We start from the raw sequence: 12,708 nt of genomic DNA, 5'->3' as shown, positions 1-12,708 counted from the left end.
GGTGTGTACCTCAGAAACCTGCTAAAGGTTGTAACATTGACCGAATGACAAAAAGAATCCCCCACCCTCCCCTAGAACACCACCTTCAGCTTCACTGGCTCTTCCCACTCAATGGCACCTTTGAGTAAGAGAAGCCCCCATACCCAAAACAGAAGGAGACACCGCTAGTCTTTTAAATGGACATTTTATAGAAATCGTATACATCTTGTAAAAAAAAAGTTAACATTCCAAAGCCATGGACACAAAGCTGATTACAGCTGTCAAGTGCTGGTTGACTTTAACTGGAATAAAATGTCCCAGAATTCACACCATACATGGAGCTTCAGTGACTCGGCCGCCATGGTACACAGAGTTGAGGCTGGTCCAGCGGAGGGGACAACCTTCCTTGGCACGGGCCATCCTCAGCCCACTCCTCGTTGTCCAGCAGCTCACACGATAGGGTACGACGCCTCAGAAGCAATCCCACAGTTGTTGTTCCGGTCTTTGGCCATCTTTATGTAGCCTCCCATGCCCCAGCCGTCACCCCAGCTGGAAGAACACGTTTGTCATTTAATGGAGAGAACACAGAGCAGCACCTTCCTTACACTAACTCTCCTTTGGAACACAGGGTCAGGTGCTGAAACACATGAGGACACTGAAAAGCCACCCACATTTGTCTCAGTACTAGAAATGCTTCAAATCTGATCTTAACCCTCTCGAAAGCATGTCAGATTCTTATCTTGGCTACCCTGCCCTAAAATGCCTGTATTCAAAATATCTGGAGTAAATTACTGAAACCTGCACCCAAATACTGCATGCAAACCTCCTTTCCTATTAAAGTTTCAAACATGGGTGTGTTTAGCTCTTTATACCTGTTCTTGACCAGCCAGTACTTCCTGCCATCTGATTCTTCACCATAGCCAACCACCAGGACGGCGTGATCCAGTTTAGTGCTGCTACAGTCTGGCTCATAGTACATGCCTGAAAGGGAAAATTGAAGCCAAGTGAGTGGCTCCTGTGACCCCACAGTGTCTGCTGTCACCATCAGTAATAGAAACATTTCTCATTTCAGGGCCAGACATGACTGGTTCAGTGTTAGTGAGATTTGGGGCATCAGCTCTTATGTAACATAAATGGGAATAAGGTTAGCACTTGCTTGGGAGGATGTGAGAAACCTCAGTGTGCTGGAATCAAGAGGCTCCCCTAAAACTGAATTAGAAATTGTAATATTTATTAACACACTAAAGATTCAGCATCTGAACAAAACTCAGTAAAATTAAAACACATCAAACCTGACTTTGCCAGTTAAAAAATGCAATGGATACATGTTCATGGGAGTATGCTTAATTAATGTTAACTAAAAACAGCACTTTAAAATATTGCCCCTGTTAAACACTTGCTTGGGAGGATGTCAGAAGCCCCAACCTGCTTATAAAGGACAAGGAAATCACCTGAAACACAAAATACGGGTGTCAAGAAGCACCTCTAAGACCGACCTACAGAGATGGAATATTTATTTAAAGTCTTAGAGAGTCAACAACTTCAGAAAATTCAGTAGAATTAGGTCCCATGAGACTCGGTCTTGCGCTTGTTCTTTTGTGTTCCTGCTCTTTGCTCTCCCTCTCTTGTTATTCCCCACTTCGTCCACTCTCCCCATTCCCTTCCCCCTCTCTCCACGTGCTCATGGCTGGAGTCTACTCTACTCTCCTCTTCTCTCTCTCTGCCTCTACTACCCTCTTAACTCCCCTCCCCATGTCCTGAATAAACTCTATTCTGTACTATACCACACACACACACACACACACACACACACACACACACACACACAACCCACAAACTAACAAAAAAACAAGCCCAGATCTTGCTTATTTAAAAAACAATGGTGGACACACTTTCCTAAGATTGTCCTTAATGCCACACAGAAACAACACATACAAATATTGCTCCTGTTGAATGTGACACCTGTAAGTCAAAACATTTATGTTCATCGCTGGCCCATGGATGAGCTACAGTGGAGGCCTAACTCTTCCTTATGGGTACTGTAAAGAAAGCACTTACCCCTTTTATAGAACTGGAAAGAGTGGTGCTTAGAATCAATTCCAATGGAGATAGGCCCCACAGTGGCCACAGCCTTCATCAGGGCAGCTTCACTAGGCTTAATGCTCACAAAGCCTTTGACTTTAGCAGCAGAATTTTTAGGGTTGTACCTACACGTTTTATTCTTCAAAAGACAAGAGAGAGAGAGAGAGAGAGAGAGAGAGAGAGAGAGAGAGAGAGAGAGAGAGAGAGAGAGAGAAGGAAGGTTATTGTCATCCACTTCCTGGGGAACATGAGTCACTCAGAACTACAGTCAGCTGAACTCTGATTTATGTAAGTGACTCCGAATTTGCTGCTGAGGGTCTTCAAGTATATGTGTCTATAAAAGGTCACCGAGCCTGACAAGCTGGTAGATTTCAGTGGCTAATAGAAATTAGTTCATGTGTCTTCATTAACACCCCCCCCCCGTACATAGGCCTATTGATAAGAAATTTCACAGTGGAGAAACCTGTGTATTTTATACAGTGGTTTCCACATACACAGAAGCAGGAACAGCTACAAGGGAACTATAGAATGGGACCAGCCTGCACAGGATGTCATTAATGGCAGCACATAGGATAATGGGAGGGATTGCATTATGGGAAGATGGGTTCTTAGGACAGAGAGTACACTGTCTGCACAGTTGTTTGGTGCAAAAGTATAGGATGACACTTACCAATGCTTCATATGGGTAGGACGCACTGGTGTCCAAGCCTCCATTATCCCTCACATACTGGAAGGCAAGTTCTGGCAAGCCACCATCACAGCCTTTGTTGCCATATGACCAGGAGCAGTCCACTAGGTTCTGTTGGCTCAGAGGGACCAGTTTGCCTGTTTTCCGGAACATTTGTCCTTCCAAGGAACCAACCGCACTAAAAGCCCAACAAGAGCCACAAGAACCCTAGGGAAAAAAATAGAGAAAACGCTGTCACTCACAAGATTAATACAGATGTCTGGCAGCATTACTCATGATACAATAATTTCATAAGCAGTGGACTTTTATGGAGCTACATAGTCAGCAAGTCAAAGATGGCATCTCCTTCCTGGTTTCCTGGTGACAGTGAGACCTATAATGAGCCATGTGTCCTACCTGGTCTTTCACAGGAGTCACATAGCCATGCTTTCTCCAATCCACAGACTTGGGGACATTACCCAGCAAGGGCTCCTGGAAGACCTTCATCATCTTGGTCTTCCGGCCTTGAAAGCCAGTCATCAATTCCCCGAACTCTGCATTGGTCTTCAAGAAAAAGCAAACAAATCACGGCAAATGGAGAGACCACTTACACGGACCAGGAGAGGAAGGATCCTGCTCGGCAATCCACGTCCCACTCACCAGGTCACCGAAGGCGTTCATGGCCAAGCTGAAGCCGTGCTGCCCCTTCAGATAGTCCTCGTTGTGCAGCTTGATCATCTTCATGTTGTTCTCCCACACTGCTCTCCTCTGTCCTTCTTCACCCTGGAAGAGACAGTGTGTGGTCTCTCTCCTTCAAGCCCAGCCTTCGTTCCCTGAGCAGACCTGCAGCTACAGCCAACAAGAACCAAGGGTGTCTGTCCACCTCTGGAAGCCATAACCCAGGCCCTGTGGCAACGGGCTGGTTGCCATCAGTGTTCATAAAGCACGCCAAGTGGTGAGGCCTGGGAGGACCTGCTTCCTCAATATAAACTCTAAACTTGTCACAGCGAGGACCACTGTCTCTGTGTTGTCCCTGGACATGTCCATGGTACCAACCGTGCTGTATGTTTTCCTATGTTTTGTCTTCCATTCCTCCCATACAGCATCCAAACTGGGATCTCGTGCTGGAGCAGCTGAGACCACCCCCAAGCAGAGGGTGATCAGGAGGAAAATTGGAGACATGCTTCCAAACCCTGGAAGTGAAGAAGAAACAAGCTTTTGATGACATTGCCTTCTTAGAAATTCAGGCTGCTGTAGTGGAATAAAATTATTTGAAACATTCTACCTATGATTTACCTAGATTTGTTGAAAAGACCAAGAATGCATTTGTTTCAATCACATATACATGAATTCCTTTTGTGAAAAACAAACAAACAAACAAACAAACAAACAAAAAAAGAATAAAGAATGAAGAGCAACTGCCAATGGGCTCAAGATTTGGAGTGTGTGTGCAGTGTGTGCTTAGCTCACGACAGGTCTATATACACCTGCTTCAGAAGATTAAAGAAGCAATCAACTTAAGGCATAGGTGTCTCAGGTATTGTGCTATTGTTACTGACGCCTCCTAAGTTAAATGTGACTCATGCACAGCGTGATTCATAGTACATACAAAGAGTTCTGAAAGATTTAAGGGTCACCAGGTATCTTTCTTGGTCAGTGTATACCGGGAAAGAGGCTATGCCTATTTTCTTATACTTCTGAAATCTTTCTGGGCTTTCCCCTCTAGAAAACGTTGGAAGTCTAACAGTTAGGAATCTGCCTGCCCCATAACTGTGATGGGCCTTCAGAAAAGCACCTCACTGTTTTAACAAGGACAGGTCACAAGGCTAAGTTACTGGATGGCAGATCTACCTGTGATATGTGGGATTAGAAGACAGACTAGTCCAGAATTTCAGGCTTAAATTGCATAATATTTAGATGGACCACTCCAGACAGGGCACATTATAGGAGGCAGGTAGCTCACCCCGTGTTCTGCACCTGCTGGATTGGACCTATGGATTAGACTTGACAGCAATATGAATAGCGCTGATTCCAGTTGTTAGATGCCCATGGCACGCACGGTTTAGCAGACAAGCTGGTACTTCTTATGTCCAGACTTTGACATTCAACTTACTTGTACCTACCCAGCTTTGAAAGTTCTGGTGACTTCCTGGGATCTCCATTCACCATACCCTGCACCCCCACAGGTGTGCTAAGGTTGAGTTGATACTCCCATTCCTGAAGGAGTTGCATGAAGCTGCAAGGAGTCTCTCTAGGGTGTTTCTGCAGTGTCAGCTCCAGCTTTCCCTTGATAAAGCTATGGGGACTCACCTGGGATGTCCACAGCTGGTCAGATGAGCTTCACAGTCTCAGGTCTTCAGAGGTTGCTGAGATCCCAGGATCTGTCCCAGCTGCATGTGGATCCAGACTTTATATCCAAATCTGTGGCTCCAGGACAGTGTCCCTCCGTGCATCTGGCTGGGTGAACAATCTGATTGTACCTCCGGGCTGTGGGACTGCAGGCACATACTGACAGCAATTCTTACCCTGACCTGGGGCGTGGGGCGTAGGCTGCCTTGGTGGACTGTGGGGAAGGGAGCAGTGGGTCTCTGCTTAGGGAAGTAGAGTGTGTGAGTCTCGTGACATAGCTGAGAAAGTGCTCTCACAGAGGGCTTGCCACTTGGCTCAGGATAGAAAATTCTAGCTAACAATGTGTGGATTTCCAACCCAACCCTGCTTTTTCCTTAGACATAAAGATTTTTGTTAAAATCATTGCTATTGCGTCCTTGTGAGCAATTATATTGTAGCCCAGTGTTTCCTCTGTAAGTCACGTCCATGCTGAGTCTCCTGGGAGTTACTGACTCTGGGCCCATTCTCCCCAGTGTCAGGGAGAAGAACAAGTGGGCTTCTCAGAATCTTTAGAGCCAGGCAATCTCCAAGCAGGAGGTCACAGGTACCCCAAGGTTGGACTGGGATGGGCATGTCCTGAGACTGCAGGACACTTGTAGCTCACCTCATCCTGATTGCTCACTCTGGGTCTTTCTTCTCTGGTATCTTCAGCTACAGCAAATGCTGTGAGGAATTTGCACAAACCCAGGTGGAGAACAGAACTGGGATTTTGAAATCTGCTTTGATTGGCACCTCTGAGCTTACAGAATGTTTTCTCAATTGCTGCCTTAGGGTTGACTTTAGGGGTGTTACTTTCACAGTGACCGATACTGGTAATGAGACAGGGGTTGCACACATTTTAGTTGACAGAAACATGTAATTCTAGCAGCTCTTAACATTGAACAAATAAGGAAAAATAACCCAGAATGTATTCAACATTCATTTTTTTATATAAGGTATACTGTAGAAAACATCTTTTAGGAAAATATTAGAGTCATCTCTCTTGAACAACCTTTGTTGAGCATGTTTTGAGTTCTTTTACTAAGACAATTATCACACCTTTATTTATTTCAATTCTTACTTAGATTCAATCAATACCACGTGACTTTTTCATTGGGGTACAGTATGCCTAGGTGGAAATTCTAACATTTCCAGACCCGTACATCAAAGCCTGAAGTTCCACTTTCACTGTCTTATAAATGTCCATCAACCATTTCCCCAACTCTTTCTTCAGACTCCCCGAACTGCACTCCCATGTTTGGGTGTGGGTCAGTCAGCTGCTGGACAGAGCCTCTCAGAGGACAGTCATGCTAGGCTCCTTTCTGCAAGCATAGCAGGGTACTATTCATAGTGTCAGGATTGGTATTTGCCGGTGAGATGGGTTTCAAGTTGGGCCAGGTTATTGGTTGGCCATTCTTTCAGTCTCTGCTCTATTTATCTCTGCATTTTTTTTTTTTGACAGTACAAATTTCGGGTTGAAAGTTTTGTGGGTGTGTTGGTGTTCTTATCCCTGCACTGGGGGTCCTGTCTGGATACAGGAAGTGACCACTTCAGATTCCATACCCTCACTGCTAGGAATCTCAGCTTAAGTCACTCCCATAGACTTCTGGGAGCTTCCCCCAGTCCAGGTCTCTGGCACATGCTAGAGATGCAGCTCCCTCACCTGCAGATTTCCATTCATTCTCCTGGTCCCCTGGCCCTCTCTCCTGTTTCTCCCCACACCTGATCCTGAACCTCCATTCCCCTTCCCATGCCCTCTCCCACCCAATTCCCTCCCTCAATCTGCCTTCTGTGACAATTTTATTCCCCCTTCTAAGCATCCTCTCTTGGGTCTTCCTTCTTATTTAGCTTCGTTGGGTCCATGGAGTGTCAAGGTCTCTATCATCTTCCTAAGATGAGATTTAAGGTCCTAGTATTGTTCTCCAGGTGTATTAGGACATGCAGGGCTTGCTGTAGTAAGATAGCTCAGTTCTAATGGTACCACATTACCCTGGATTTTGTTGATTGTGTTCTTGTACTGGCCTTAAGCCATCTGGTTTTCTCTGGTGTTGGCTGGCCCGGTAGTTCCTTATGGTAGCAGGCCTCTAGGACTGCAGGGAGAGCTGGTAGTCCCTAATGGCAGCAGGCCTCAGGTTGTCCTCCTATGTGGCAGCAGAGCTCCGGGAAGGTAGACAGGTCTGTGTCCCTAGGAGTGGAGTACAGATCTGGGGTTGCAGGTAGAGGTGTGGAACTGAAGGTAGAGACAGAGGGTAAGGGGCAGACCTCACGGCTCCTGGGCTTGACGGGTCTAGCAGTCAGGGATTCGGGTGTGGGTGTCTCACCTGGTTGTCCTGGGTGGCAACAGGCCTCCATGGAGGTAGGATGAGCCGTGGTTTGGGGGAGTGAAGATCTGGGATTCAACAAACATTTTTACTTTGATCAAAATCTAAGGTTTTTTTTTCCTACCCAACTTTACGTTACATTTAAAAATTAATAACAAAAATTCCTCTTCAGCAATGTGGTCCCTCTATTCTGGCTTAGGTGGATAAGCAATCCCACTTGATTCTGGGAAACAACGATTCATTTCCTGCAGAGTAACGCATCCTAGAGGAGTTACTCTGACCTTCCCACCCAGCATTTCTTCCCTGAGCTTCATCTGCAGGGCTGCTGTACCCTGGCCTGTCCAGGAGCTGGACAACAGACCCTCATCCCAGAGGGTTTGCCCACACCTGGGAAGAGGGGATGCTGCCCAGAGGAGGGAAGATCCTGAGCAGAACCACCCTGCTGTGCTTTCCCAGTGGAGCCAGAAGCTCTTGGGAAATCACATTCCAGCACTCCTCATCGCACCTGAGCTCGCACACCATTTCCCTGGACACTTGCACGTTACTGTCTGAAATTCCACAGATCATTTCTTTTTCTTTTCTTTTTTTTCCGGAAACCTTGTTTAATCCCCACCCAACCAAGGAGCTGGCTGCTCACACCCAGTTGAGACACAAGGCACACAGGGCACAAGTTCCCTGTGGATCTTTGTGTTTTATTTATACTCCATGTGTGTGTTTCGTGTGTGCTGCTCTGAATTCGCACTGAGCCATGCAGGTGTGGAAAGGTTAAACAACAGCTTGTGTGTATCAACTTGTGTGTATTACCCTTCCATGTGTCTCCCAGGAACTGGACTCAGGTTTGGCATCAAGTGCCTTTGCCCTCAGCATTCTGGCCCTTAAGGGTTAACTTGGAGACTGCTGTCTCTGGCTCATCATACAAATCTATCCTGTGCAGATGGATGGGCTCTGGGAGGCTTGGCCATCTTTTGTTGCTTCTTCTGCTGCTGTTCAAAGCTCTGCTGGACTTTGTCTCTGTGCTCCTGGTCCATAACCTTCTTCCTCTTCACTAGACTTGCTGAAGAGCTTGGGCTCTTCTGCTTTGCCTTGGGTTGGGAGGCAGCCTTGGCACTGGGATCATAGCCTTGTCTCTCAACCCACTCCTTTTGCCACTCCAGAGTGATCACGTCTACCTCTGCCAGGGATCGAGGGTCCAAACAAATGAGCTCTGGGGTACCATCTCCAGTAGGGTCATTCTTGGCACTGCTTCCAGATCCTGTATGGGTTAGTCTCCAAACCATCAAACTTGGGTTCAGCAGCCCCAGGGACCAGCATGCTGGTGATGCCTCCACGGTGCCCCACCCCCAACACGTCTTCAAACGGGCAGGACTGGACACCATGCACATGGCCTGAGAGCTGGTGGGTGATGTAGGGCTGCTCCAAGGAGGGTGGGCTAGCTTTGCTGTGCCCTGCCCATACGTTGACCACATCACCCACTTCCTCAACCACCCATTCCCGCCGGGGAAAGGCCCAGTGCCCTGCTCCCTGGGGCAAGGTCCGGGAACTCAGGGGCTGGAATGTCCCTCGCAAGTCAAAGATATTTAGCTGGTGGTCCAGACTGGAGGTGGCTATGTACATGCCTGTAGAATCCACTGCCACAGTCTACACTCCAGCACGGTGGCACAGAATTTTAGCCTGTGGCTCCATCAGAGATGGGCTCCATTAAGACTGTGTTCTTGGTGGATAACAGCGTTGTAGGGGTTCTGAGCCATGACACTGAGCCTGCGCATTCAGAGCTGTCAGGATCTTCTCCACTGACACATCCAGGTAGATCAGAAATCCTGACTCTGAAGCGGTGGCCAGGAGGAAACGGAAGGGGAGGAATTCAAGCCGCGTAACTTGGTCACAGAAGCAGATGCAGTGGAGCTCCACGTCCTGCTTGTCATAGATGGAGAGCCAGCGGTTCTAAGCGACTGCGAACAGAGCCCCAGACTGGAGAAAGCAGATGCCCTGCCCTGCCTCCTTGACACTGATCTCATATGTGAGCTTCTTTGTCACCCCGTCGAGGTCAGCCACGTGACCCCAACACCCTCCTAAAGCCAGGTGTCTCCCTCTTCGAGAGCAGTTCAGGCTGTAGGGGCCAAACTGCCTCAAATTCAGGTCAAAGTGCTTGGCAGTACTCGAGATGTCCACAGCCTCCACGATGTCTGTCTGCATCTTGTATGTGTGTGTGTGTGTGTGTGTGTGTGTGTGTGTGTGTGTGTGTGTGTGTGTGTGTCTTCCCCATCTTCTCCTACTAGAAACCCAGGTTCTTCTGTAAGGAGCAGCTCAGCGCGGGCAGCTCTGACACTCGCCTCTTCCTCCTGTGTTTCAGCCTTCTCGAGCCTGCTTTGGGTTTTAGGCTTCAAATGTGGAAGCTTTTGGACTTGTGAATACTACAGAACTTCCGGCCACCTCTGGGGGTGGTGGTGGCGGGGACGGGTCCTGGGAACCTGTCCTGAACCCCAGACAGGGTCCTCTGCAGCTTCTTCTGGTCTGAGGTGTTCTTTGGAATCGGGGGCATCTTGGAGAACCAAGAGTTCTGGGCGATGTGAGTGGTCTTGGACCTCGGGGATCACAGCTCCCAAGTCTTCATTTCCTTCCAAGGCAGCCGAGTGAGGCGCCGGCAGGGAATGGGAGTACTGCCGAGGTTTTTTTTTTCTCTTGACCTGAGGCTTGTCTTTCTTGGGTGGGACACCCCTACCCGGCTTGGGAGCTGTCTCCATCTCGATGACCAAACAACGATCCACGTGCCTAATTCCCTTCAGCTGTCCTACGGCCTTCTTGTTCTTCTTGTTCTTGTTCTTCTTTTATCATGTTTTTTCCCCTTTCCCCTCTCCCATCCCCTTGCTTCCATGACGATGCTCCCACTCCCAACCACCCACTCCCACCTCATTGCCTTGGCATTCCCCTACACTGGGGAAAACGAGCCTTCACAGGACCGAAGGCCTCTCCTCCCACTGATGCCAGACAAAGCCATCCTCTGCTGCATATGCTTCCACAGAGCCTTTCAATTTTCCTAAACAAAGAGATTATCTGTGCCTTTCACACATCAATCTTTTTACTTGTTTTATCTTGACATTATGATTTAATTACATTTCCCCCTTTTCTCTTTTCTTCTCTCCTTCAAATGCTTATGTGTCTCCCCGTTCTTCAACTTCTTGGCCAGCGGGAATGTGTGTGTTCCAGAAAACTCCAACCAATCAAAATGCTGGTTTGCGCAGCCCAGTCGAAATGGATACATATACAAACCACTCCAACACCCAAGGTTCAGGAAACATTTGCGAAAGGTGGACAAAGAGTTTGTAAGAGACAAAGTATCAAATTTTTGTGAGCTTGAACTTGCTATGAGTTTCTCCTCATAACACCAGAAGCTAATTCATAACATCTTATGCTCCCCAAATAACTGGATAAACTTGGATCACTGTCAACCATGACCCCTTATAAAGGAAGGAACAGAACTATGACAACTTCCTCTACAGTACTCAAAGTGCTTCAAATTGAACATTATACAAAAACAAAAACAAAACAAAACAAACAAACAAAAAAAAATCAAGTTTTGGTGATGTACAGAAGGAAATTTAAGCAAGAGAGTTACTCACATCTGTTACTGAAACACCTGTGCACACAACATCTATGGAATGATGCTGTCCCAGATCACATTCTCACACTGCATTCACTACAAGCCCTCCTATGCCTCCCCCAGTTCCTCTGCTGGGCACTTCCTCTCAAATTCATGACCTCTTCTTTTTTTTTTTTTTTAATATTGATCCATAAAGTCTCCCCACTACACACACACACACATGCACACTCACACCCTGCTGAGTCCTAGTTTTTAATTTTTATTTTTTGTAGTATTGAACCATGTGAGGAGGTACCCTCATCAAATGATTTTTTGGGAGCCTTAGTTATTCATCTCCCAGGACCTTGGGGTTCACAGTCCTCTGCTGCCCTCATGTCTCCAGAGCTGAATGTGCAAAGCAGGAGATCAGGGCTGGGAGGAAGGAGACAAGTGAAGTCTCAAAAGCTTGGTTGTGTTTCTGATCTCTGCCCAGTCTGATTTGCGTGGAAATGGCTTTCTTTTATTGAGAAGTCGTATAACACCACCTTCATCTCCTCCACAGTAACCACTCACATCTGGAAACTGGCTCACTCAAGGCTGCTTATCTATAATAAAAACGCCTTTGGATGTGATGTTCCTAGTTCCCAGCACGTGCGGTATTGGACACTAGCTAGAATATCACCATATCGAACCCTTCCCCTGACCTGCAGAATCAGATAGAGCATGAAGCTCAGGATTCTCCCTGCTCCTGGGCCTTCATGTGATTCTGACACATGTCTTCATTCTGACACTGTCTGTGAAGAACCGTCTCTGGTTCAGCAAGAATGACAGGTGAAACAGGTGTGAGGAGCTCAGAGCTGTGTCTAGAGCCACACCGAGGCTCATGGTGACCACAGCAGCATTCTCCTCTAGCAGTTTCCACTGCTGAGAGTGTCTGATTCTCAGAGGTGGGGCCAGTCTTTCCCTGGAACACCCAGCTCAGGTATGTGTGCACTTGGCTGTCTCATAGAAAGGTCTTCACTCTCCTCAGCACCGGCCCTGATGACGTAAGTTTTAATCTTGCCTTTGTATATACTCTGTATATGTTACATTACTTCTCTATGTATCTGTATTCTATCTATATATCTACCATATATACACATATATCATATATACACATATATATCACACATACATATACATATAATATATAATATATACACTGCAGTAACCTCTCCAATCCAAATAAGCCTGTGCAAAGGAAACACAAGTCAATTAATATGAACACAAGTTGTGTGCCTTGATTGGGCAGATCTACCACTACACTACTCTGTTCCCCAGCTATGAGATCCCTTAGAACTTGCAGTTTGTCCAGGCCACGTGCTTCAGCTCCATCTTCCTTCCACCTCTTCGTCTGTTCCCCTTTTTTCTCTTGCTTTCTTCCCCCCTTCTATCCCCATATCTTCAGCTCCACCTTTCCTTCCCCTGCCCAATCACTGGTTCTTGCCTTTATTTTACAAGTTAAAATAGAAAGAAGGTTCTGATGAAGTCACCTGAGTTCATGACTAGGTAGCCATTCTTGGGGAAGAGGAATTAGCATCAAAATTTGGGATATTTGGGTAGAAATTGTGTTTACTGTGAATGCCCTTTACTTTTATGAATAGGCTTGTAGACAGTTCTGTTTTGCCTTTTCAGAGCTGCATCCCTACACACCCTATACACATTTAAACATATGG

At 46.9% G+C, this 12,708-nt stretch overlaps 1 protein-coding gene and 1 pseudogene across 2 annotated transcripts; both read right to left on the bottom strand.

Annotated features, from left to right (window-relative positions):
- Window positions 1–428: 428 nt before the first annotated feature.
- Window positions 429–3,910, bottom strand: LOC308424270 (procathepsin L-like; the record flags this gene model as incomplete). The annotated part of the gene is made up of 7 exons (XM_080921210.1): window positions 429–528; window positions 852–960; window positions 2,038–2,200; window positions 2,732–2,956; window positions 3,146–3,292; window positions 3,389–3,511; window positions 3,785–3,910. 7 exons carry the CDS (start codon window positions 3,908–3,910, stop codon window positions 429–431), a joined length of 993 nt encoding a protein of 330 aa, XP_080777336.1.
- Window positions 3,911–8,327: 4,417 nt separating this feature from the next.
- On the bottom strand, window positions 8,328–10,157 carry LOC308435321 (WD repeat-containing protein 46-like; annotated as a pseudogene). Its single transcript has 3 exons — window positions 10,011–10,157; window positions 9,666–9,955; window positions 8,328–9,614 (listed from the first exon to the last, which is right to left on the bottom strand). The product of its transcript is annotated as a WD repeat-containing protein 46-like (transcript).
- Between the last annotated feature and the right edge of the window lie 2,551 nt (window positions 10,158–12,708).

This window comes from Micromys minutus (assembly GCF_963924665.1).
Source record: "Micromys minutus genome assembly, chromosome: 1".
NCBI classification, from domain to species: Eukaryota; Metazoa; Chordata; class Mammalia; order Rodentia; family Muridae; genus Micromys; species Micromys minutus.
This window is presented reverse-complemented; position numbering and strand designations above follow the sequence as displayed.